Source organism: Gavialis gangeticus, unplaced genomic scaffold (genome assembly GCF_001723915.1).
Source record: "Gavialis gangeticus isolate Ggan-Ray unplaced genomic scaffold, GavGan_comp1, whole genome shotgun sequence".
NCBI classification, from domain to species: domain Eukaryota; kingdom Metazoa; phylum Chordata; order Crocodylia; family Gavialidae; genus Gavialis; species Gavialis gangeticus.
Genome location: NW_017729001.1, coordinates 473720 through 500956, shown reverse-complemented (window position 1 = coordinate 500956; position 27237 = coordinate 473720). Strand labels below are relative to the sequence as shown.

The 27237-nt window shown below is 42.4% G+C and overlaps 1 protein-coding gene across 1 annotated transcript in view; it reads left to right on the top strand.

Moving 5' to 3' along the window:
- Window positions 1–26849, top strand: part of FBXW8 (F-box and WD repeat domain containing 8) — a gene marked incomplete at its 5' end in the record, with an annotated part of 68616 nt that extends 41767 nt beyond the window's left edge. The window contains 5 exons of the mRNA XM_019506678.1: window positions 1785–1994; window positions 17257–17384; window positions 22843–23016; window positions 25135–25251; window positions 26266–26849. Coding sequence (XP_019362223.1) covers window positions 1785–1994; window positions 17257–17384; window positions 22843–23016; window positions 25135–25251; window positions 26266–26410 — 774 coding nt within the window. The remainder of the gene's footprint in view (window positions 1–1784; window positions 1995–17256; window positions 17385–22842; window positions 23017–25134; window positions 25252–26265) is intronic.
- Between the last annotated feature and the right edge of the window lie 388 nt (window positions 26850–27237).

The window sequence follows — 27237 nt, the reverse complement described above, 5'->3', positions numbered from 1 at the left end:
AGTGGTGGACAGGTTGTACTCAACCTGGCAAGATATGGGCAGAGGGGTACCCCAGGGCTTGATCCTTGGGCCCGCACTGTTTAACATCTTCATCAGCAAGTTGGACGAGGGGGTGGAAAGCACGCTGTCCTAGTTTGCTGGTGACGCTAAGATGTGTGGCGAGGTGGACACACTTGAAGGAAGAGAGAGTCTGCAAATAGATTTAGACAGACTACAAAAGTGGGCAGAAAAGAATAGGATGGAGTTCAACGTAGACAAATGTAGGGTGCTGCACCTTGGGAGAAAGAATCCACAGCATACCCACAGGCTGGGGAGTTCCCTCCTTGAAAGCACAGGGGTAGAAAGGGATCTTGGAGTCATTATTGACTCCAAGATGAACATGAGCTGCCAATGCCAGACCGCAGCCAGCAAGGCCAGCCATACCTGGTCATGCATCCAAAGGTGCATTTCAAGCCAGTCCAGAGAGATGATACTCCCCCTCTATGCAACATTGGTCAGGCCGCAGTTGGAGTACTGTGTCCAGTACTGGGTGCCTCACTTCAAAAGGGATGTGGCCAGCCTGGAGAGGGTTCAGAGGAGGGCCACCCACTTGGTGAGAGGGCAGCAGGACAGGCCCTACGAGGAGAGACTGAGGGACCTAAACCTGTTCAGCCTCAGCAAGAGGAGTCTGAGAGAGGACCTGGTGGCTGCCTACAAATTCTTCAGGGGAGATCAAGAGCAAACAGGTAGAGCCCTTTTCTCCCCAGCACCACCTGGGGTGACAAGGAACAATGGTAACAAGCTGATGGAGAATAGGTTTAGGTTAGAGATCAGAAGACAATTTTTTACAGTTAGGGTGGCCAGAATCTGGAACCAACTTCCCAGGGAAGTGGTCCTCACCCCTACCTTGGGCAAATTCAGGAGGAGGTTGGATGATCACCTGTCTGGGGTCTTGTGAACCCAGCATTCATTCCTGCCTTTGGCAGGGGGTCAGGCTAGATGATCTGTTCAGGTCCCTCCAGACCCTGGCTACTATGAAACTATTTCACCAGCACATCACTCTGTCAGAGCAGCATTTCTGTACCTACCTTACAACAGAAGACTGAAAGTCAGGACTCCTTGGGGACATCTACACAAGACATTGGCTTGCGCAATAGCTGAAAAATACTGCACAGTAGCGCATCATAGCATAGACAGTGCTAATACATTACTGTGCAGTATTATTAGGCTACCACGCAGTAGCGTCAAAGATGTTCACTGTTGATACTTTGCAGTAACTCCAGTTACTGTGCATTTATTTAGTACTTGCTAATACAAGTACTAAATAAATGCACAGTAATGACTGTGCAGTAGCATCTCATGTAGACATGCCCCTTAAGTCCTATATTCTAGGTCTTCCATTGACTTAGTAACCACATGCCAGTCACTTAATGTAACCTTCCTGTCCCTCATTTTTCTCATGGGTCAGTTAGTGCTTTTACCTATTTCCTTGGCATGTTATGAGGTGGAGTTTTTTTGCAAATATATCTACAATGGAATGAATGGAACATGCTATATGTGGTATTATTTTTATAGGAATTAAATCTCCAAAATCACATAGGCAGAAAAATCAAACATCAGTTTTATTTGAAACTTGATTCCAAAGTGAGATGGTTTAATACAGTTTCTACTTATAGTACTGTGTATTAACACTTGGGTTAAAGAGCCTTACTTAGCCTGTGGCCATGCTGCATCCTGGTGATGATAGGTAAAGAAATTCTCAGCCTACATGCATCTGAAAAATAAAAATGTCTGTGCTGTTATAGGTCAACTTCCTCCAGTTGGTTCCAGGTGTTATTGGGAGTCCAGTGACCGTAGCAGCTGCTGAAGATGTTGTCTATCTCCTGAAAGCAGAACAGCCAGGAAAAATTCTTCATTCAGTGTATGGTCAGCCTGTCACGTGTCTCGATGTGTCTGCCAATGAGGCAGCCTTTGGAGTCAAAGGCTTTGGCTGGTTATTAAATGAGACCAACAAGGTAATTAAAAATAGGGGGTTTTTTTCCTTTGCAGCTATCTAGGTGCTTCCCATCATTGCTGGGTTTTTTCTTTTATATGGATTGAGTGGGAGTGCAGTCTCTTAATATAATTCTTTGGTGCTTAGAAGAACTTTTTTTCTTTGGGCATGAAATGGGGAACTGTTGATGCTTCAGTAGCTTGGTCAAAAGGCTCATACGAGCTTTGGTAAGTAACTTGTATTTGCTTCTCCTTAGTTAACTGGAATAGATACAGCTGTGCGTTCTACAGCATCAGCCCTCTAGGGGGAACTCTTTTCTTTTTAAAATAAATCTATCTGAAGTATGCTAAGCAACAAGTCAAACCTTGTTTGTGCAGTCCTTGAAGAATGCTCTTATTTTTTGGTTTTGTATTTGAACTACTTTATTTCCAAGCCTGATTATTGCTCTAGAGGTTTGTCATAAGCCTGAAGCCTTTTATAAGACTTTCTGCTTCCTTCATCAGCAGATTTGATGGAATGCAGATTCTGTATTGCATTTTTGCTTAAAAGGAAGGTAGCTCAGGCAGGCTCTAACCACTGAGATGTAGTCAAGCACCTACCAAGTGTTCAGCACTCCAGTGAATCCAAGGCTTTACAGAGATTTTAAATTTGTCATTGAGGTTGACATGTCATCTGCCATGGCACAGCATGTTGTGTTTTCTTGTCCTGGTGACTAGATTGAGACATTGGGAATATGCTTCATAGAAATTCTGTACCAGTATGGACTTAGTATTTCAGATATTTTGTTGTAGAATTTAAGCTTTTGTTAGAGGAAAAAAATCAAGTTCTTCTGCGGTAATTCCACCTTCCTCCCCCATGTTAATCAGTATAGAGATGTCTTATAGTGTCTGTACACTGATTGAAGCAACTCTGAGTAGTGTAAATTTGCTTCATTTATCGCATTGAATAGTTATCCCTAAAAATGAATAATGGTAAATGAAATATTGGCTAGTGTGAATGTTTCTATTAATCCTCATCTTTTTTGGAACCATCCAGCTGGTCTGTGTTAATTATGGTCGCATGTTGCAGAAGTTAGAGAGAGAATTTCATTTTGATAGAATCAGAGAAGTAAGGTTGGAAGGGACCTCCATAGATCATCTAGTCCAATCCTCTGCCTGAGATAGGATCATCCAAACCATCCTATATAAATCCATTAACAAACCTCTTAGTAAGACTGCTGACAACCCTGGCACAATGCAAGAAATAACACCCTAGGACCATAACAGCTAACATCCTGCTTCTGTAAAACGTTGTTAACATATGCTCAGTGGATGCCAGGTAGAGGGCCATGCCCCCCACTACAGAGGATGGCAAAAAAACCCACAGTCTATTGCAGTGCAGGGATTATTCTGTACCATAATAGCTGCCAGTGTTTTCCCTAGTACTGTTTTAAATGTTTCAAGCAACAGAGCCTTCCATCACCTTCTTTGGAGACTGTTTTACAGTCTAACAGATCTACTCTCAAAAAACTTCTCCTCTGGTGTGGCCCTTTGCATCCCTCTTCCCCCTCCCCCATTCTCTCTTTAACTTTCCTTCTTAGTTTCATCCCATTGCTTCTGTTTACAGTGGCAATGCTCAAAGGTGGTTTTGTTAAGTCCCCAGAGTTCAGTCCCTACTCCAGTGTCATACCAGTGGCTGTTTCCCATTGGGTGCATCTACATGTGCTATTAATGTGCAGCAATAAACTCTGGAGCTTATTGCTCTGGAGTTTATTGCTACCTGGAAGCTTCCGGTTGAACCGTTTACACATGCACCCAGACTGCAGCACATCGAGGCGGGTTACAGCAGCCCCAGCTGGCAGGGGACCTGGGAGGTCAGCACGCGTGGAGACACTGAGATGTTTACTGCAGAGCTAATTAGTCAGTGCCCCAGTCAGGGCCATCTCTGGAGGGTGAAAAATGGGGTGACCACCCCAGGCCCCGTGCTTTGAGGGGCCCTACAGAGCCAGGGCGGAGTGGCATGGTGACTCCGCGCTGCTGCCAACTTCATGTCTGGCCTCTCAGCATGCCTCCCCCCTGCCGCTCAGTCCGCTGCCACTTACCACCTCCCCTGCCACCGAATCTGCCTCTGGCTTCCTCGCATCTGGGAGCGGGGCCCCGCACCCTGCTCAGGTCATCTCTGGCCCCAGTAAATATCTCGTGTAGACACGCCCATTGATTCAGTAGTAAATTCAGTAGCCATTCAGTCCAGTCAGATCACTCCCATGTATGCAGTTGGCTACAAAAACTGGCCTGTCAGCACCCTGTGGACTGCTGGGCTTGGGAGGACCTTTGACTTCTGATTATGTGCAGGGCTCATAGTGAGTTACTATGGCACAGGAGAACAAGGACAACTTCTGAGGGGAAGCAAGCAGAAACATGAGAATGGGAGCTGTAGCCAGTGGTTACTAGTGCATTTTAACTGTTTTTTTTCCCTGTTTGGAAACTGAATAGAATGGGGAAGCTTTCTTTTTAATTAGCTCCATGCTGGAAGTGAAACTGTCCAGCTGCTTCTAATCTCCCCTTAAAATTCCCTTTCACACACAAAGCACTGAAACCTTCATAAATACCTTTAGGGGTGAGAGATGCTGTGAAGCCATACTGTATTATTAATTCCTTTGTCATCCTAATCCAATTTTTTTCTCACAGAGGTGGGAGGTTAGATAATAGAATTGCCTCATTCAAGACCATTACATCGGCTTTCGCCTTTGTGCCTCATAAAGGAATAGAGAAATCTACTTAGAGCCCCTAGCATCATTCTGTAGAGTTGGACATATTTCCTAATTCAGTTCTGAAGTATTTGGCATTTAATGGCAGATTGTATTAAGCAATGCATCAGTGCGCATCCTAATCAGGGAGATGTGACTGAAGTAGTCCAGACGGCTGGGGTGTGTTTGACAAGGACGCTTGCTTGGCATTGCTACACCAGCTGACATCACGCCGGAAATTAATTACTAATGTCTATTATGATAATTATTCCCCCCACACAGACGTGAAGGGACTTTGCATTGGTTGATTACTCCAGTTACAAGTTGACAGTCTGTCTTTAGAAGAGCCTTCGATCTCAGGAACGTATCAATGATGAATTCCCACCCTTTTTGCTAACAGCTGCCTCATTTTAGTATAAAAGCTGCATCCCATTTTGTTTGAGGTCTGTATTATATGCAGCGTGTTAATTATTATTATTATTATTTATTATTATTACATGAGCCTTTTAACTGCCTGGTATTTTTTTAGTGTGGACGTTAAATACCTGGACACTATCAGCATGCCTCACAGTCAATAAAATTCATAAAGTTGGATAATGGTATTAAGCAAAAGGTGTTGGATTCATCCCTTATGTAACTCCATTGATGTCAATGGATATAAATTAGGAATGACTCTGGGTTTGTGATGCATAGGAGAAGACACGTTAAAAAGTGAATTTGTAAAATGCATAGAATGAAGGACTATTAACTCAGAAAGCATACTCTGCCTGGGCTCTTATGCTTCGATCCGGACCTGCAGCACCTTGGCTAATCCAGCCCTGCCTCTCCATATACCCAGTTCTTCCAGTAAATGTCAGTGTTGACTGAAATGCGTGGTGTATCAGATCCGATGGCTTTTTCCTTAGTAGTATCTTGTACTTGGATATAAACTCTTTAGGAATTGTGCTGAGAACACGAAATTCATTTTACTTGTGAGCCACCAAGATTTGAACTCTGGAAAAAAAATTCTATGATAGTTTCTTAGCATTGGAACAATCAACCTGTTGAGCAAAATGGATGCTTTTACAACTACAGAACAAGATTCTGGGAAAGAAAATGACCTTTGTGGGAGCCTTTGTGGTACTAAGTGGAGAACCTTCTTGAATTATTGTATTTTCTCAAATATAAGATACATTTGCACCCCAAAATTGGACTGTCTGTATTAAATGGGGAAGCTGATTTTCTGACCAGCATATAAGCACCCTGCTTTGATTTCTGCTACATAGTGCAGCAGCTGTTGCATTACTGTTCAGGCAGCTGAGGAAGTCACTTGACTTAATCTCCTATTGTTCTTCACTCCAGAGGTGTTAATGATGGTCTCTCCTTTTTGATGGTTGTGAAGTTCCACTAATCAAGCTAACCTTTCCTCGGGCAATTTTGTTGTCTGCTTGTGTGTCCTGGTTCCTCCTCCTACTTCACAGCTCTTTGGTTCTGAGTAAATCCACCCATGGAAGTGAACCTTTAGCCTCAGATAGGGTTTTTTTAGGCAGGAAAGGTAGGATGAGCCAGCTAAAGATTAGGCTTTCTCCCTGCTGTATACAAACTCTGGAAACATTTTTTCTTCATTTTGCCTTTCAAAAACAAGATGCAGGGGTATGTCATATGTGAGAAAAGATGGCATTTCCTCATTTGTGGATTCATTTCATACACACATTGTGTAGGTGCTCCTGCCATCCTGTATCTCTGTCCCCTATATTAGCTGATGTAATGGCAAAGGGCTAGTGGTGTGTGTTATTCTGTTTTGGGTTTTGGCCCCTGCATGATCATAAGATATTTAAAGATAATTCTGTGAGGAGTTTTAGGGGGAAAGGTTGGCTGGAAAGAGGATATTTGAATAGCACTCCTCAGACTGGATAGCTTTGCTGCATCCACATGAGCAAATGTGTGTGTTTGCAGCAGCACAGATAGTAGTGGCACAAATTTGTGCTGCTACTTTGTGCTGCAGTGCATACCCCTGCTCATGAGGTTCACAGCAGAACACATTGTCCTGCTGCTCCATGTGCTGCAGGGCGGGAGAAGGGGGCTGGCTAGGGTACAGGGTGCCTCAGCGTGGAGCTAGCTGGAAGGCAGCTCCCAAGCTGAGGCACCCTGTGCTCCAGACAACCGGGGAGCAGCATGTGGAGATGGGGGAACAAGCAGCCCAGGGCTGCCTGCTCCCCCATCTCCATGCACTGTGGAGCCTCGGCGCTGAGGCACCCTGTGCCCCAGCCAGCCTTTTCCCAGCCCAGGGCTGCCTGCTCCTCTGTCTTGAGGCACCCAGCACCCCAGCCAATAGCTCTGCAGCTGGTTGGGGCACAGGATTCCTCGAGACTGGGGCTCCATATGCCTCAGCATGTTTATCCCAGCACACAGCACTTTGGCATACTTTGCATCCCTTTTTTTCTCAGGTTTTTTTTTTTTTTTGCAACCAGGAAATCCCAGCAGCAATATTTCTACCCCTGTGCTGCAGATTAGCAGTGCAGAGCATGGTTTAACATGAACATATGCAGTTTCTGGTGCTCCAAAGAGGTTTGCAGTGCCACAGACCACATGTGCCTGCACATCTAGGTCCAGCCTATGATGCTAGTGTATTTTACAGTACAACTTTAGTCTTTCACCTGACCTAAGCTGGTGATTGAGTTGTGCTTTGTGGGGGTTGGACTACAACGTCTGGAGGTCCCTTCCAGACCTACTTCTCTATAGCTCTATGTCCAGCATCATTCCTATCTCTCAGCTATAGTTTAGTGTTGTTTTCCTGCTACTGTGTTTAACCTCCAATAAAGACCTCACGTGGCTCAGTTTCTAATGTAGACCTACCCAGCATGAGTGGCGTTGTGAAATGTAGGACTTCCTTTGTTTGCATTAATGGAATACAACTTTAACATTTCAAAGTGAACCACATGGGATTTTTCTTTTAAAACTTCAAGTCAGATCTCATCTTTGATTTTACTGGAGCAGATCTGGTCAGCCGGCAGCCACCTGGGCTGCATGTGGCCTTTGGGGGATTAATTTGCAGCCCCAAACTCCCATCCAGCAGTTGCTCCCCATTGCTCCAGCTGCAATGGCAGGCAGGATGTCTGGGCTCTCCCTACGCCCTCTGGCTTCCACTTTCTGGAAGTGAAAGGGGTGGAGCAACATGACACAACCCTCAGTACAATGGGGACCTGCAGCCTGGGGCACTCATGTGACATGGACATGGTGCAGAGGGGGAATCTGTGGGTGAGACAGGACCATCCATGCATGAGATGCAGCAGGGAGACACCTGTGCAGTGTGCAGCCCAGGGGTCCCATGGCCTGCACTGGTGTTGTTTGTAGCCCTTGCTGGTGCAGCCTGCAGAGTATACAGCTCCTGGCTACCTAGAAGTTGGACAGCCCTGTACTAGAGAACCACTTTGGGTCTCGTCTGTCCTGTGTGTGCTTTTGCTTTTCACTGACTTAACAAAAATGCTTAATTTTCATTTCGATAAATTCAATTCCTCTCTTAATTGGTCAGCCTGCGGTGTCTCTTCTGGTGTCATAACTTTTTTAGGTCTCTGGCTGTCATGGAGTCTTCTAGGGTAGAGATGTTCTGAAGTTCTAATTTTTTAAAAGGAAATCTTTGTCATCATAAAACCCTGTATACAGAAAAACCGTAATTCCATATAAAAGCTATAACAAAAAAACCAAAGTGTGTGCAACCTGTTTGTTACCTTTAAAATTAATGTTTTCCTAAAATGGATATTTTTTTAATACTCAATTTTAGTTCCTTTTCAGTATCATCATTGTTAGTGGTGTTCTGAAGTCTGCCAGCCCACTTAATAAAGTTGCTGGTTTAACCTCTGTGTATTCACTTTTGACACCAACTACCTGATTTCTTTGTGTAATTTTATAGTTTCATGTAGATACAGACCATTTCTGTACTACCTTTCTCTGTGGTTATGCGTTGTTAAACGGCTGCTATTTTTTCACTTTGACAGGGTGTGTCTACACGTACAACTAATGTGCGTTCAACTGCACTCAGGCATGCGTCTACACATGTGCCAGGGTCGGGAGCACCTTGAGCCCAACAGAAACAGCCTAGTCCAGGGCTTCTCCTGCCCTGCTCTGCTCCCCTGCAGCAGCCAGGGGGGCCCCAGCTGCAGCTTGGGGGGTTAGGCTTGGGCTGCCAGGGTGCACAGGAGGTCAGGCCTGGGCTCTGGGGGGCAGCAGGGGAGCTGGCCCTGGCTCTGGGGGTAGCTCTGAGCGGCACAGGGCTCCGAGCTAGCCATGATCTCCGGGGAGTAGGGCAGAAGCTGCCCCTGGAGCCAGGGCCAACTCACCTCCCCACCCCCTGGAGCTCAGACCTGCCCTCTCCCTAAGCCAAGCAGCAGTTGTGGCCCCTGGCTGTCTGGGCTGACCAGAAGCAATTTGCTCCCAGATCAGTTTTTACATGTACATTCAGGTGCCTATATCTGTCAGTACTAGCAAACAGCACTTTACATTAATCTACTGTGCAGTAATTGTTGTGCGTATGTAGACGGTGGTGCTTTACTGTACGTTAAATTAGTCTAATGCACAGTAAAGCACATGTATAGATGTGCCCAAAATGGTTGCATTTTGGAGGTGAATAAATTGGTGCTTGGGCATAGTTGGCCATAGCAGTTAGAGGTTGAGATTGTGTAAGTGAATCTGTCTGAGCTTAAGAGCAGTGGTTCTCAACATTTTTAGCCTCAAGGCACCCCTCAGAAAATGCCAGCTTAGTTTTTACTCCTTTTTGGACTATAGCAAAACAATAGCACAATTTGTCTATTTCAGAGTACTCAAAAAAACCACAACAGGTGAGAATGTTTTTAATACTATGGATTTCCTTTTGAAATCTGTTCTCATCTTGTGAATTTTGTTTATGGACCTAAAAGTGCTAACATTGTGTGCCACCCTGCAGTACCCCTGAAAGGATCTTGCAGCCTCTTGGTGGAGAATCACTGCTGTAGAGTGTTAGAGGCCCTTGGGAGATGGAAGGCACTATGACAATATACCAGTTTTTTTGTGTGTTTAAATTATGTAGGATTGATTTCCATGTATAATTCTCGCTCCTTCCTTTTTGAGATATGCCTTTTGAACCTTTTAACTTTCTAATTCATACAATTAAACACACGTAAAGTTCAGTAACTAACCACTTTCTTGCCCATCAGTAATCAAATCTACCTTCATAATGTTCTACCAAAAACTCAGAATCTACTAGATTGAAGAGCCATTCATTTTTGAAACTTTAAAAATCTTATTAAAATATGCTTACTTATGCTCCTTAATGAAAAATGACAAGCTTCTCTTTGATATTCACACACTGATGCATATTACTGAAATTTGGCACAAGTGCTTAGACAAGTATCTCAGGTTTTGAAAATGTAGCTGTTTACGATGTGTTGTGAATATGTAACAGGGTTATCTACAGAAACAGACAAATAATCTATTCCACTCTGGAGGTCCGTCTTGCCTTCATTTTACCTACTCAGTGTTTAGGTGAAGGAAGTGTGGGCTTTTTTCTGAAGTAAATGGTTTAGTTGATAAATACAATATTACCTGATCTGTGAATACCTGAACTTTTACATCAGTCTTAAGCCACAAGTCAAATGAGTTTGGTGACCTCATTCCAATCCCTAGCAGACATCTGTCCACATCACAAAACCATCAAGTTTGGCACAATCCTGGACGATTGGCAGTCCCTGCTCAGGAAGGGTCCAGTACTGGAACAGCAGGGGTTGCAGGTGCATTGGCAGAGCTGTATTGCTGTAGTTTGTGCACTGCCTGCCTGCACAATGCCTGGCTCTCCTTCATGCTACCAGCTTTAAGTCTCTTGCTATGATTCTGTTCTAACAAAAACTTGAAAAATCAACTATGTATCTCTAGGTGATTTATGTAGCAGGCAGAGGTATGAAAAGGAGTAGGGTAAGAGCACCATTGGAAGATACTTTACTCTTGCCATGCTCTCATATTGCAGAATATTAGGACAGAATCAAAATAATACTGTTACAATTCTCTGCACTGGCTCTTTGAGTACCACTTAAGAGTTGTCTAACACAGCTAAGCATACCTGAAAGGGAAGTTTTTGTTTGCCAGCCTACAGTCACCTTTGGGATAGCATGAAAGTCAATTTTCCACATGCTCACAGACACCATTGTGCTACCAGTTCCACACAATGACTTATATCTGGCAAAGACTAGCAAAATAGTCTCTCTGGCTGATTGTCAAAAATTACATCATATTGGAGTAAACTGCTTTTAAATCAAACATCCATTATTCATGTATATTAACTGCTTTTTTATTTTTTTACTGGCTATTTTGTGTATGATTTACTCTTTTTTTTTACTCTCTCTCTCCCCACTCCCACCATTGTCTGTCTGTCTCTTTCATCTGCTCCATTTAAATCTTAGCTCATCTTTAAATTTATGGAGCCAGTACACTTATCTCCATGTACAAGTATCAATACGCTGACCTCGCATTTGTTAATAGTCAAATTTCCTATGTTGCTGTGCTATGTGCTATATTTACAGTATCCACTAAAACAATTTGATACGTTTACACAGATAAATTATGCCCCCAAGGCTTGTAAATTTTTTCTATTTTTTTCCCCATCCTTCACAGAAATAAAAATCCAAACTTGTAGTCATGTAACACTAAGCATTAAGCTTAGTCTGATGATGAAATCTGATTCAAACATGTGAAATAGTCATGCCATTGCTTTATGTGGCAGGTAAAGCAAATGCTTTTGATTTATGGGTAGAAAATAGCCTTGTGAGTTCTGTCCTGTTATTTAGGGAAACCAAGACTAATTTCAAATTTCATGAACCTCTTCATTGCTGGCAGAACATGGATGTATTCAAAACGGTGTTTTCTCTAGTTAGGGTGGCAGCATTATCCAGGAGATAAACCACTAAACTAAGTATAAGATGCAAGTTCTGTTCCCAACCCAGTTGCTAATTCTTTATATGGCTTTGGGCAAGCCATAATTTTAATCTGGTCCTCAGTTTCTCAGTGGTAAAATGGAGTGAGGTTCTGTGTCTCTTTAAAAGTTCCTGTCAGAGTTAAGAGGCTTTATTATGTATGTTGATTCGAGTGGGCAAAAAGTTGAGAGGTTCCAGAGAAATAAGCCACTGTAGAGAAGTATATTTCTGTGTATCCTGCATGTTAGAAAGAGGGCTTATGTTTCAATGCTTTGTTCAATACTATACCTTTTCATTAGTAATTATAACAACAATAGTACTTTATGTAGCATATGTTATTCAAAACAAACTGAACTAATGCATGTAAGCATTGCTTTGCCCAGCATTGAAAGGAAGGCATCCCTTAGGGTAGAAAGCAGTATTTTAACTAGCAACAAAACACAACAACTTAGGGCAATAAGGAAAAACATGACTCCCTACAGAGGGACTCTAGCTATTTCACAAAGCAGTCGCCTAAATTTGGCATTTAGCCAGGACACTGGGGCACACACCCCTGCTCTTGTGAAAAGTACCACAGGCTCTTTGATAACAAGTGTTTGGGGACTTGTTTTATGTTGCATCCAAAACAGGCATCTCCAGCAGCAGAGTATCCTTAGCTACATGCTGGGGCATTGGATGTACATGGGAGAGGTCCATGAATGCTAGTTCCTTCAGTAGCTTTCTCTTTCTTGAATATATTTTAGATTCTTTATGCCATGTTTGATAGTACCAAAGTATAAGATCTAACATAGCGCACGGGCCAACCTGGTCTGACTATGGTAATTCTTTGTTCATTAATTTGTTGCTCTTTATTAAGTACTAGAACTGCATTTTAAAACATTTCCAAACACCTACTGATGTGCAGTTTCCTAAACTACAGTAGGTTTTCCATTCTCTACCCACTCCCTCTTCTAATACATCTGCCAACCTATTTCTCAGTACATCTGAGAACAGTGGCCACAGGTTGAGACTCACCCAACTCATGTAATAAAGAGGGAAATTAGTCTAATGCATTGTCTTAACAAAAGGGAGAGTATGAGCATGAATAATTAATATCACTAGTCTGTGGCAATCAGATAAAATGAAGTCCCATTTGCTCAGCCTTATTAAAAGAGAGAGAGAGCGAGCGAGGGGGAGATGGTAAAGGTCGTTAAGGGACTTGTAACATGGAAAGAACCGCCTCTGAGATAGATAATGTGTTTTCTAATCTCTGTGGTCTTTAACTAAACGTAATGGTAAAGGTACTCTTTGGATATTTCTGGCTTATTGAATTATTAAACATTCTAGGAGATCACTTGACTCTTGTCCAATAACTTAGGTTTTTTCATTTGACAGATGTTAGCAGGTAAAGATTTTGTGATTTGTGTTTTAGTCCCTGATAAATTTATGCAATATTTAAATAGTTCCTTTCCCTCCTTCTGCACCAAAATTTCTGTTGTGAGAAGCAATTACCTTGTTACATGTTACCCCAAAGTACCCCAGTTCACACCCCGAAATTCTTGGTTCTTTGCCTATTAGGTCACTAGTCTTATGTGTCCATTACAGGATTATAAATGTCTTCAGAAGGGTAATCCCTTTGCTACGTGCATTATAAGATTATAAACCTCCTAAAGACCTTATACTTTATTTCCCCTTTAACACATGGGCCCTTATTTCAGCTCCCAAGTGACCAGGTTTTTCATTCATTATCTTTGGCCTTTAAAAGAAAAAAATCCTTGTTATCTGGTGGGTATTACAGAGAGCTGGGCAGATGTGTTACAGTAACTTCAATATTCTGTCATCACTGCAGTTATAAGCCCACTATTTTTAAGGTTTTAGCAGTCAGGCATAGAGTTACCACATTCTCTCACATACAACACACAACTTTCTCTCTCCAAAAGACAGCTGCTGGAAATTGGCATGTGCATTATAAGCAAAGAAATATGGTAACAAGTTTCTACCACTTAAGCATCTACCAAGCAAAAGCAAAGCTAAGTCTTCCTAGGATCCACAGGGACCAGAACAAGGAGTGACCTGGGCTCCCTATCTGCTGCTACTCTGTTACTTACTGTAACAAAATATCTTCTTTTCTTTATCCTGCCTTTCAAAAACAAAGTGGTGTGGCTATGGGGCATGTTGCATGCAACAAAATATGGTCTTTTTAGCTGAAACTTATGGACAACTAAAGGGCCAAGAAAAAAAAAAGTAACAAATAGGTTTATAACAAATATTTGGGATTTTTTGGGATGGCAAGATTTCAACTGAAATTTGGTCTGAGCAGTTAAAGGATGATGTAACTATATACTGAAAACAGCAATGAACGTTTTTTCATAATAGAGGGCTTTAGGTCAGAAAAACAGATGCCTAACACAAAACACAGAAAAAAAAGGGTAGGGGAAACAATGTGAGGAAAGAGTGAAAGGAGACACAGAACTTGTCCATTTGTGTCCTCGTTAGTACCATGAGCTTGGAAGGTCCAGTGGACCAGAACCTTTGCTTTGTGTAAGATATTTATAGAAACAGAAAGATTAAAAGGTTCAATTATCTATCAACTTTGCAAGCATAAATTAAAAAAATTAAAAGCATGTTTGCCCAGTTAAAATACTGGCAAAGCTATTTTTCAAAATGACACTTTGCAAGGAGTGTGAAAAATAATTGTATTCAGGAATTGCTAAGAAACAGATTATAAAATTGGAAGCAGCAAATTTTCATTGGGCACTTCCCTGTTCATAATGAAGCAAATTTTACAAATCATTTCCCAGTTACGTGTTTAAAAGGTGAATTGGAGCGAAGATCTATTTGTTGAATTAATAGTCAACAAATACTTCTAAATATCAGCCCCAGGGGAGTTTCATGGGAGCAACAAGAGGCCCTGCATCACAGGAGCTAAGCATTAAGTTAGAAAGGAAGGGTCTTGATTCCTACAACTAGGTTGGAGTCTTAGTTGGCCAACTGCCACAAATCCTCCTCAAACATAAACAGAATTCAGCAGCATTTGTTTTGTCTTTCATGTGAAATCTTTCAAAAGAGAGGGGTTGCCTGCAAAACACATGCCTTGGTTTCCTCTGTACTTTCACAATAAAAAATAGTTTAACACAGTGTTTTGGCTAAAACAGCATTTTTACCAGTGTTGTATAGTATGCTGGCTGTGTTGCATCTCAGAAAAGGCTGCGTTTCACTGGCAAGTTATAAATGCACAGGATTGAAATGGTTGCCTGAGATCAGAGGCAGATCCAGAGAGGTTGCAGTGGTGTAGCTGTACCCCCTTTTCAACTGGACCATGCTGCTGGAGCCTCTGGGGATTTTGAAATAGTCCCCAAAGCAGGTAATAATCCCCCCTCGCTTATCCTCCCTGCTTAGAGGAATGTCCTCTCTCCTCTCCTTCCTCCCATCCCCTCCTGCTATTGCTTTTCCCGTGGTCCCTGGTCCTGGGTGAGGGAATCTTCAGCATTGTTCTTGCCCTCTCCAGCTGTGCTGCATGGAGACTGAGCTCTCCTAGGGCAGCAACAGCTGCAGTGGCCATGGCCAGGGGTGCCACTTCCTGGTGCCTGCTCCTGCAGGGACCGGGCAGGGTGAGGAAGCCCACTCCTGATTGCTGCTGCCACTGTGACTGTGGCTGTCCCAGCTAAGCCTAGTCCCCACAGCCTGGCTGGACCAGGTTTCAGTGGCTGGACCAGGTTTCAGCCTGGCTGGACCAGGTTTCAGTGGCTCTGAAACTTCCCCCACCTCCAGGAAAGCAGCAATGGCAGGAGAGGGGTGGATGGGGGACGCTTACCTGCTTTGAGGACTTTTAAAAAAGCCCAGGGCTCCTCAGCATGGACTGCCTGCACTGGTGGGTGGGTAGGGGGAGGAGGCAGGGAGCAGGGGGTGCAGCCACCCCTCTCCTGCAGCGTTCCCCTTTACCAAATCCTGGATCTGCCCCTGCCTGAGACATATACTGCTTCTTTATGGACAGTGTTGTAACTCAGTTTATAAGCACTTTTTCCTGGCCTCTCATTCATCTTGTTTTGGAAGGTTTATTTTTCTCTTTCTCCAGAAGTAAGTTGAGTTGTATTTTGATTCTGAGGGGATGGAAACAAGTGCTTAGAAGAAAAGGTTGGTGCCCAACCAACCCTTCGTAGACACACTGCTTTCCTAGCCTTAAGATAAGGAGAAATGGCAGTTGTTATTGTAAGGTCTCAAATTTTGCTGCGTTCCTCAAATTCTCTAAATGTTCATGTTCATTATTTTTTTTAAAAAAACAAAACTTTCTGTTGCTAAGAGACAGCCATCACAAAAGGTTTGCTCAAGGTAGGTTAATTTGACCTTTCACAAAACTGGAGACAAAATTAGATGGTTAATCCACCTTACTTTGGTAAGGTTTCAACTTCAAAGCTAATCAGCCAGCAAAATTCTAATTTATGTTAAGCACAGATAATGCTTTTCTTTCCTTTGAATTTTTCTTTAAAAAGCTGTCAACAAAGCAATGATGTACTGTTAAAATGTAAAAGCTATATGATGCAAATATGAAGGTTCCTACAATGATCCAAATGTGACTTTCTCACAGTGTATATTTTTTGTGCTGCTGAAAAGTCATACTGTAACATTTATTAATTTACACACAAAACCAGAAAAATGGAAGTTGAAAAGACCATGCATGCAGGATGGTTATGTTAATGTTCCCATAGAAACCTTGCCTCTTTTTTTCCTTGACATTTTAACTGTCTAACCTTAATATTGGATTGGCAGAGATTGTATTTATTGATTGATTGATTGGTCTAAAGGGACAACAGTTTCACAAAATGACCTAAATGTAAGTTCAAGTACCTTGGCTGCTGCTGAGCCCACTTGCTGATTTGTATGGTTTGACAATCACATGTTGCTTTCCTTAGAACTACTCTTTCCCTAAATGAAAGATGAAATTGTCTATGCAGAAGAAACAATGAAATAGCATACTGTGCTCTCAAACGCAAGAATTAAACAAGTAGGAAAATGTGTAGTCTTTTTGCAGTGCACTTGGATATTACTTGTAGTAACAGTAGGTACATTTTTTTCTGGAAAGAATTGTGGTTTAAGCTGAATGATATGGTAGTCTGTCTAGCTGACTATGAAGGGGCTTTGTGTGGTGTCTGTTATGACTAGATGTATGCATTCAATTATATTCTCTATTTTTCTCTTTTGCCATCTTTTACAGAATCTCTTTTCTGTTTCTTCATTATTTTTAGAAAACAGGTAGAATTAGCTTCCAATACTATTACAAGTAAAATATAAAATCTGATCGCTTCAAAGAATTTACCAAAACAAAACCAATTTCACTTCCTTTGACCTGCCAAGGTTTGTGCCCTCCTATATTGGCAGTCCAGAGCTAATGTTTAGGCTACACATCCCTGATTCATAACAACTTCTTATAATGTTAGTCTGGTTTTGTGTTACTCCAGAATGTGTTCTACTAGTGTTCTCTTCCATAGTGATGTACCTGTATCCTGATTACATCCCAGAAGGTGGAGAGGTGGGTTTGCAAACCATCTCTTTAATAAAATTTGGCCCATGACAATCATGTTTTGGTTTATACTACACTAAAATGTACTTGGTGTGGCCTGCTATATTTTACCTGACATGTAGGTTTTTTGTTTTTTTTCTGCCAGATACTTCTCTACAACCTGGAAACGAGTCAGTGTGTAACACAGCTAGGCAGCTCCTTGGGTGATTTCACATGTGTCAACCTCCAGGATAGCCCTCCATACATGCTTATCACTGGCAACAAAGATAGGAGGTATGTACAACTAGGAGCAGCAGCGTTATCTAACACTGGGGTCATCTTCCTCTCTGATTACCTGCTGTCCTACAGCTGGACTTGTTAGAATTTTGGTTCTCTCCTAAAATGTCAAGCCCAGCCAGTGTGAACTTCAAGAACAAAGTATTAGGTAATAGTTGGATGTGGCTGCTGTTTTGCTTTGTTTCTGAAAGCACCATGGGAAGACTTTCTTTTTAAGCCATTTGGTGGACACAGTTGGTGTACAGCCCAGCGAGACCACTTGGAATATCTTCCACTTCCCCACCACCACCCGCAAAATTAGTCTGGCATTTAAAAGCTCACTTTCTGATATTAAAAAAATAACCTAAGGGATGAATCATGTAGGATGAGAATAGCCCGTCTGCCAAATGATGTCAAGAGTGTATTTCGGAACACTGCGGTGTCCCTCAGGTGACAAAAAAGAGACTTTCATATGAACAGATTCCAGCTTCTATTTAGCTGATTAGCAGCCTTCTCTTTAACTCCTTGGCTTGGGGAGTTGGATTTTCCCTGCTCGATATCCAGTGCCAGAAGCGGACGCGCTGGGAACAGTCGGTGTGAAAGGATTAAAGTGCTTAAAAAGACCCTTTGAGTCCAATTTTTAGGTTTTCTTTTTTTGGCTAGTTATCTGCAAGGTCTGATCCAGTGTACCAAAGAGATGTGGGATGGCTAGGGGCCAGTGTCTAATGGCTCCCCACTCCTTCCCTCCTCCCCTCAGTGCTGGGCATCAGACTGCAGGTGGTGGTCTGGTTCTGCGGTGGGTATCAGATTGTGAGGCGGATCCTTTCCATTGCCAAATCCCAGACCTCTTTCCCGCCAGTGTAGCAGCTTGCAAAAATGATTATTTTGTCAAACATTTTTTTCCTTTCTAGTGAATAGGTAGTGTAAGCAAACCGCAGACTTTGTCAGCAAAGAAAACGCAATAAATCTCTGAAGTTTGATGCATGTAACTGAATCCTGGGGGATTTTTCTCTTAGCAAAGCAGATAAGACATTTTCCAAAGATCCTGTGGATCTCAGTGTACCCACCTGTATTCTCTTGCATGTTGTTATGCCAGAATGAGCAGGGGACAGAAGGAGCACAGGTAAATGTAATCCCCATGTTCACTTAAGGAGTTAAAAGTGATTTTCCCCAATGTACTGTCTTCTCCAGTTGTAAACACAAAAATCTTTTACATTTTATTGACAAGAATTTGGAGCTAAGGCTTTACAGCTCTGTTAACTGGAAAACAGACATCAGTGGTTGCTCACTTAAATAGGAGATCTTCTGTAGTTTAAATCAAAGTTGAATTCCTCACTAGCAATAACTTTAAGGGCATTAGCAGCAGGAGTGGTTTCAGCAGGACAACTATATCATTATATAAATGCTATAGGTTCACTATATAAATGGTATAATAGTATATATTCCCTTTAATGGGTTTAGATGGCATAAACAGGGGAACGTAGTACTGGAGTTAGTTTGGGATGTACTCAGGATTGTTGAGCTTCAAATTTGATCTTTGTTATCTGGTAGTCTTCTGTTTGATATATCTGATTAAAAAAATAAAAGCAATCCCTTGGGAAAAGGAGTAAGTTGTTGGTACATTCCACAAAAAGTTTTTTTTTAAGTCAATCCTGAAATCTTGGTGATGTAGTTAATGCTGACTGAGAGCACTTCATTCACATCAATTAAAAAGTACCCGGTGGCATCATAAGAATGAGGAGCACTCACTACACAGCAGCTGTCTTTTGTTCCTTGAAGGAACCTTAAAAAGCTTATGGCACTGGAAAAATAAGTATCACTGGAATCCAGCTCCTGCCACTGCTGGAAAGCTTTGCATGAGAGGATGAGTTTTACATTTCCCCTAGACCTGACCAGACTTATACTGGAGCAATCAAATATCAGAGCCAAAGGCCTGGTCACAGAGAACACCTTGCTTCTGACTCCTTTGAACTCCTGTAGATCTGAGGTGTTCCCACTGAGCCCAGCTGTGGCAGAAGAAATGGAGAGACACAGCAGGCTGCGATTATTTAGAGCCTCACATCAGGTTTACGATACTGCCTTTTCTTTTCTAAACAAATCCAAACAATCCACGTGTTCTTTTGAATCTTCCAAGGGTGTCATGATGGAAAAGTGCCTGAAAGCTGGGCCCTTGCTAGGGAGAGAACCCGGAAGCAGTCTGAGCTTCACTTCCAACTGTGCTTGCTAAATAGTAGAAACCTCAGTTATCATACAGGGCACTTATGGACAAAGAGGAAGAGTGCTGGGAGTGAGGGCACTTCAGAGATACTCTTCCCTTACCCGATACACAGTTCTAAGGCTTGCCTGATGCTGTCTCACTGCTCGAGTAGGGGAAAGCTAGTTGTTTTTCACCCTGTAACTGTTCTGGTAAGTTATTAGTAGGTGTTGTTACAGAACTGCACAGAGCGTGCTCCCCTTTCTGTTCCAGCATGTTTTCCTGCCTATCAGATGGATTCTACTCTGTTGGAGTCTCTGGACAGTTCTGTCTTCTTTTGTTTTGATTGTCAGAATAGAGTTATTTGCAAACTCCTATGGTGCAGTTTTCATTAGAGCATGGAAAGGGGGGCTTCCTGGAAACGGCACTGGGATCAAACCATGAATAGTGAACATAATACAATTAAAGCCTTGGAAAATCTTTTTTCTTTATGAGCTTGTGTCTGTTTGATTCTTCCATTCTTGTTATTCTTCATGCCCAGAGGATCTTCCTCTAAAATTTTATGTATTTTACATCAGAATGCTTATTACTTGGGCTTTGTGTTCCCTCATATACTATATTTTATCACTTTGATCTTAAAATATATGTGTTAAAGGTGATCCCTCTCTGTTGGTTTTTAACTTGCTACTGTTAGATTTCAGGCAGCAATGTAGATTTGTATTTAGGTGAGCTCAGAGACTGATTTGAATTGGTGCAAGGTAATCCTTACCTCCACACAGACACATACCCTGTCAGTGTCTACAAACAAGTGACTAAACATCTGGCAAACTCAGTTCTTTATCTCAAAATGAGACTTTATAGAGGTTTCTCCCTCTAACTGGCTATTTGCTCTTCAGTGGGTTTGATCTCATTCTTTTGCTTCCTCACCCACTTGGATGCTATGGTCATTACCATTTTTATTTTGGTCCCAATTCAGGAGAGGATCCTTATTAAACATAGAAATAAGGAAAGTAGCTCTTTTCCAAAGCACTAAAGTTTACATGAATTGAAGCTTCATCTTTAGTGTACTGGTAACGAAGTGGAACCCAATGAGCCTGATTCTGAAATTAAGAGCTGCTCCTTAGCCTAAATTAGGAGCAGCTTTACTGAAATTAGTGAATGTACACATTTGTAAGAACCGTATGGCAGAGATCAGAATCAATATGTTGAAAGTAGAAAGTAAAAGTTGAAAATTACCCGTATCATAGATAAACTTGCAGTCATCTCCCAGCAGGATATTGTTAAGATTGCCGTGAAGGCAAAACCTGGAGGCAAAAACATGCAAGAACCTTTCTGCTAATGCAGACAGAATTGCAAAGTTTATAGAAGTATAGCCACAGATGTCTTAGACACAAAATACTGAACATTTTGGCTGATTGATCCAGCAGTTGAAATTCTGAGCTGTTTTTTGAAAGTTCTGATTTTGATCTCTGATGAGCTGAGGGTGATGGCCATTTCACTGTTAATGGTTGACTCCTGTGTGTGGTAACATGTTCATCCTTTGATTTTTTTTTTTCTCTTAAGTGGTGTAATGCTTGGTTCCATGTCTTTGAAAAGCATATTGTGTTTTACCTTTTTTATGGGTAATGCTTAGCTAGTAAAGAGACAGGTGCCTTAGCAATACCCTCATATGACTCTGTGTTCATGATGCAAAGATAAAGAAATAGTTCTTTTATCTAACTTTAACATTCACTTTTAATAGCATGTGCAGAGAAGCTCAGTTCCTTAAAGTTAGGGAGTTTTTTCAGTTAACTTGTAATAGTACTGGAAGCTACATCTGCTTTTTTAAATAATCAAGAAACAGAAGAGAGACAGATTCTACAAAACATGGCAAAATCCAATGGCACAGTAAGGCTTTTAAAGAGCTGAAACAGGTTCCATCAGTCTTCTTTAAGGATCCAAACCGGTACAATGACAGTGAAATGGGGAGATTTTAAACACAGCATGGAAGATAAGTTCATATACTGGGGTTCTCTTTAGTAGCCTGTCTGGAAAGGGCAAAAGGATTGCCAAGCAAGAATTAGCAGGTTTTCTAGCTTCAAATGGGAATCCATTGAATGGCGTTAATAGAGTAGAGCCTGGATCATTTGTATCCAGGTGGTTCACAACCTGTTTAATTCACAGTGGGCTGCCAAATTAAAAATGAGTCACTCATTTGAAGAAGAAAAAAAAAAAGGCTGCTTGCTGCAGCTTTTGTCAAAAGGCACAGCTTCTTCAGTCGGCTGGAGCACAGCCACAGTCCTGCGCAGCTGGTCTGAGAAGTGCTTCCCTTTGAAAAAAGTAGCACACCTTTGCTCTCCCACGCAGCTGTTTGCTGTGGCTTTATATGACCCCAGCTAGCTCACAAAGTCATCTTTGCTGGGGACTTGCAAGGGTGTCTCAGAAAGTAACAGCAGTTTTGAAGTAAATCCATTCTGTGTGCACTTTTCCCTACTCTACATAGTCTTCAATGAGTTCAATATTGCTGACATCAGTGTTCGTTGCTGCTGTGTTGTTTCCCACTTACTACACAAAAAATGGTTTTATTTCAGAATTATCATTACTTTCTGAAACATCTCTGTAGAAGGCAAACTGGGCTTGTTACTAATCCTAATGGGGCAGATCTTCATTATCAGCTGTGTCTGTGTCCTAGCAGTTGAGAATTAAGGTACACAATTTAATGTACTCCAGTGTTTGACAGAAAAAAGCCAAAGGGATCCCTCCATAGTATGGACTAGGGGTGGCCAACCTGTGGCACAAGTGGCAAGGGCAGCCTCTGTGTGTGGTATGTGGTAGATCAGGCAGGAGACAGGCAGCACAACAGCAGATACAGCAGAAAGCAAAAGACAGAGTAGGAGATCAGGCAGGGAGCACAGGGCAGAACACAGAGCAAGAGATTAGGCAGGAGAAGAGGATCAGGGTGGCAGCCAGGGAGGGTAGGGCTAATTTGTGGCATCCCTGCTAAAAAAATTTGGTTTCCACTGGTCTAGACTCTTGAAATCTCTTAAGGAAAACAGATATAGTATGAAACTATATGCAACAAATAGGGTAATAGAAATAGCTGATAGTTTTAAACTGCTAACTTTACTGGGTTTCTGGTTTTGCCTGTGAATTGCAAGCTCTTCCTTATGAGAAATCTGGATTTTGCAGGTGCAGTGTTACTGACACATTCTGTGCTAACGAAACCAAGGAGTGCATGAACTTTAGGATACACAGGCCAGAGTAACAGCTGTCCCTCTGTCTTCTTGCTTTCCTTTTGTTCAGGGTCAGGGTGTACGACCTCCGCCAAAGCCAGTCCTTGTGCTCCCTCTATGCTCACCACTTAGGAGTGTCTGTGGTGCAGATGGACGACTGGAAGATTGTTAGCGGAGGAGAGGAGGGCCTAGTCTGTGTGTGGGACCAGCGGATGGGCGCCAAGCTATGGGAGATTCACGCCAGGTAACTTTGTCTATTTGATGGGTTTTACTGCCATGGCACTTTCAGATCCAGGTGCCAGTGGGAATGACTGAATTGGCAAGTTGTCACTTTGTTCCTGAACATCATATGCCTAAAGTTTCCAGTGACAGTGCACCAATTCCATCTGTGCTGTCTTTCATGGAACTACTGGCCAGCCTGGCTGTAATCATCTGGTCTGGAGAGGGTTGCAACTGGCTTAACCTGTGTGGGGGCGGGTAGGGGGGGGTAATGTGTGTGCACCTGCACCACAACTTTCAAGTGGGGTTTTTTATGTCTCTTTAATTAAAGCAGCATTTACAGGCTAAAAGTATTTATTCTTAAATGCCACGTTTGCCTCAGTAAGTTACTTTTACCGCTCAGTTACTGCAGTAAAAGGAGTTCTTAAATCCAGTTTATATTTCACGGTTTATTTTTTGCATTACTCTGAGGTATGGCCATGAAACTTGTCACTTCCCTTCTCTGCATAAGTTCCATAGGACAGGGCTGCAATCTGCTGCTAGTAGCCAGCAGAGCGGGGTATGCAGATGTGTATTGGTGCTGGGAGATGGAATTTTCTTAAAATGTCAGAGTCTGATAAAATTTCCCTTGGTCTGAGCTTTTGTTAAATTAATTTTGCCACTCCTGAATTTTTGGTAGTTTTGGCCTGACGTTTTGGTTGTTTTCACTGACTGTTTGTGCAGCATCTCATGTTCCTGGGTTAGGATGAGACAGAGAGGACTTTATATATAAAATAACATAAACTCCTTACACAGCTCACTCCCCCTTCACACACACCTCCCCTCTCTCTCTCTTTCTCTCTCTCTTCATAGCACCTTCATGTATTCAGTTAAAAAGGTGAAATCAGAGAGCCAAAAATGATACTTCTGGCAGACTGACACTCCCATGGTTGTCTATACCTCAAGCACAGTTTGCTTGAACAATCCTTGGGAGTGGAGAGGAACCATTAGTTACAAGGGCCAGATCTGAATGACTTCCTTCCATGGGTAAAATTCCCCTGCCATTAAGTTTTGCCTGCGTATAAACCTTAGGATTTTGCCTTTTGCCAGCCTCAGAGCAGTTGCCCCACCAATACTTCTTGATAAAATGAAGAGATGCAGCCTGATTTCCCTCCTCCCCACCAGTGCTGAGGTGGATGAGGCAAGGTACTTACAGCCATAGAGTTCAAGTCGGGCCATTGATTAATAGCAGGTGTTCTTCATCTGTTTTGACCTCAAAAGTTACAGTGCTCTTTGTAATGCAGTTGATGCATTAGGGACAATGTTGCATTGATTGCCTTCTGACATAACACTTTATTGAGGATGTCAGGGAAGGAAGGTGACATCTAACTGCTAAGCTACAAGGATTGAGAAGGAATCAAAAGGTATGGCTGGAGTCATTAGAATTAGTGACAGTAAAATTATTAATGTGTGGATGAACCTCAAAGTATCATCCAGATGAACAGTAGTGAGGGCCTTTCTAGGAAGGGAAAAAATTGTTTGGTGTCAATAGCCATGTAAGGGATGGAGAAGAAAACAAGCAGGGGAGATGGTAGGATGTGTAACAGGCTCAGTTTGATGTGCCATTTTTTCCTCTGGGAATTGAAAGACTCCTGACTGATGGGGAAAAATAGATATAAGGGTTCTGGTGTGGTTTTTTAACCTATTTACCTGAGGGGGGAATGGCAGGTGATACCACCCAGCAGATTCACAGCATATGACTATGACCAAAGAGGCATGAAATAAGAATCATGGGCCCAACTGGCTTTGAGAGGCTCTGCTCTTTGTGTGTGGGAGCTACTATAATCCTAGAAAAGCCAATGAAACATAGTCTGCACTCTCTTGGTGTGGCTTCACAGCACTGCCAGGGTGCCTGCGGTTGACTGGCACTTTCCTCTACATTTTAACTAGACTCCACTAGATGGTGCTAAAACTATGTTTTATGCAGGGATACTACCTACAGGCAGCGAGGGTCAGGTTTCTCAGCCTCTGACTTAAACATATAACACTGTATTAGGGAATTGTTATCTAATAGTATCTGTAGTAATTTCTGCATTCCTCTTAGATCTCAGGTGTCTCATGTGTAAATGGATTCTCCCACCCAGTAATGCTGTCTAATTTGTAGGCACCCAGTCCGGTATATTTGGTTCAACTCTCACAGTCTCATCACAGCAAACATCCCAGATGAGAAGAACCCCCGAGGTGCCAGCATCATGGATGACGACCTGACAGCTCACCGCAGGTGAATTAGCTGGCTCTGGAAGGGCCACCTTTGTTGCACCTGACTGCTAAGTCTAAAAGTCTGAAAATGTAATCTGTTAAACACTTGGGTAATCCAGTAATCAGATACATGTGCAGCATTTGAGAGCTATTACAAATAAATCTTTCAGTTTGCTCTTTTTCCCTCTAAACTCAAAAGATTGTTTCTTCTTCATCGGATCAACACACATGCCCCTGAAGTAGTATAGAGAATGCAGCCCCTTGCCTTGCTTGAAAGCATCTTCCTCCAAGGGGAAAAAGCCCAAACTTAGGTTTTGGAATTTGCATTGCATTTTATTATTTCCACTCTGGTTTCCAAGTACAGTAAAAGCTTTGCTATCCAGCATGAGTGGGGTAAGGGGGGTGTTGGTTTTCTAAAAATTCCAGTTATCTGAGATTTATACCTATCAAGGAAGATAGGAGTGCGCTGCAGTCACCCCCACCAGGAAGAGCCCAGCGCTGCCCTGCCCCACACAGAATAAACAACAGAAATACTTGATGCGCATGCCGGGTGGACTTGACAAAGATTACTGTTGCTAAAGTGAGGATTTGTATTTGGGGATATTGGAAATTCCATTTAATAGAGCATTCCAGTTAGTAAACTGCCGGTTAACATAGCTTGTACTGTACCAAGCTATAGTGTACTCATGTTCTTGGCTCCTGCATTATATTAGAACATTTAGAGCAGGTAACAGTAAATCAAAGTTCATCTTGAGGCTCTACATAGAGCCCTACAAGAGTCAGGACAGAATTTGCTTCCATACAATACTGCACAAATGGCTACATTTGTATTGGAGCTATTGCCTTAGGAATGATACTTGTTTTCTGAAGCATCAGGTTTTGATTGTTGCTTGGAAGCAAGAAACCAGCCTTGAAAGCTGATCTTATATAGCAAGCCATACCTTCTTGCTAGTGTTGGATATTGGTAAAAACTTGTGATCTCACTTGTATGCAAATAAAAATGGTGCATTGACCTTCTCGGTTGTGTTTTGTACAGGCATCGTGGAATCATCTATGCGTATGAATTCTCAGTGGACCAGTTGGCAGTAGAAAGCGTCCTTCCTATCTGCCGCTCTTCCTACGATGAAGCGATTGGTTACAACTACAACATTGGCCTTTCAGTCCCTTATGACAGCATTTAGGTAACCTTGGAATGGTTCCTCTTGGTCTGTGGTCCAGTTCACATGGTGCAGAAAAGGAATAATTGGAGTCACAGGGAGTGATTTGCAGAGGACTGCATTGACTTAAGGTATATTTATTGGGCTGGGCTCATGCTGAAAACTGGAGGCACATGCAGGAGTTGAATAATATGCCCCAAAACATATTATTAAAATATGTTGCTATGCAAATAACCCAGAATGGCCTTTGGAGCCTTTGCTATGGATGACACAGATTGAAGAATGAATGAGAGACAGGCTAATAGTCCATTTCCACAGCATGTGGAAAGACAGTGCACCATGGTGTGGGGAAACAAGAACCTGGAGTGGGAAAGAGAAAGAAAACTGTTGTGTTGAAGACAGGAAAAGGAGCACACAGAGAAGCCCAAGCCCCTGCCAATGTTCGGCCATTCTGAGAGGAACTACCTCTGACTACCATGAATGCCTTGGGGCACATCCAGCAGCCCATCCCAGAAGAAGGCACTCTGGGCTGTGTGGAGAGGGTAGCTTGGCTGGAAGATGTGGACACTAAGGGGAGTCATGAACCTCGATTGTTTTTAAAATAAATATTTAAATACATTTTTTTAAAACAGTCTCACTCTGTTGGTTAAATGTTCTGTAGTGTAAATGGCTTTGTCATAAGGGCTTGAATTCTTCAAGACTTCGGGGTGGAGTTGATCCTGGGCACTGACACGAAAAGCTATTCTCCTCCTCAGCTGTACAGTATCTTGGAAATAAACCATAGTCCTCCACTTCCTGGGAACCTTTCTGGAGGGATTCCCTAATTATGATTGTATGAGCCTTCCCATCCT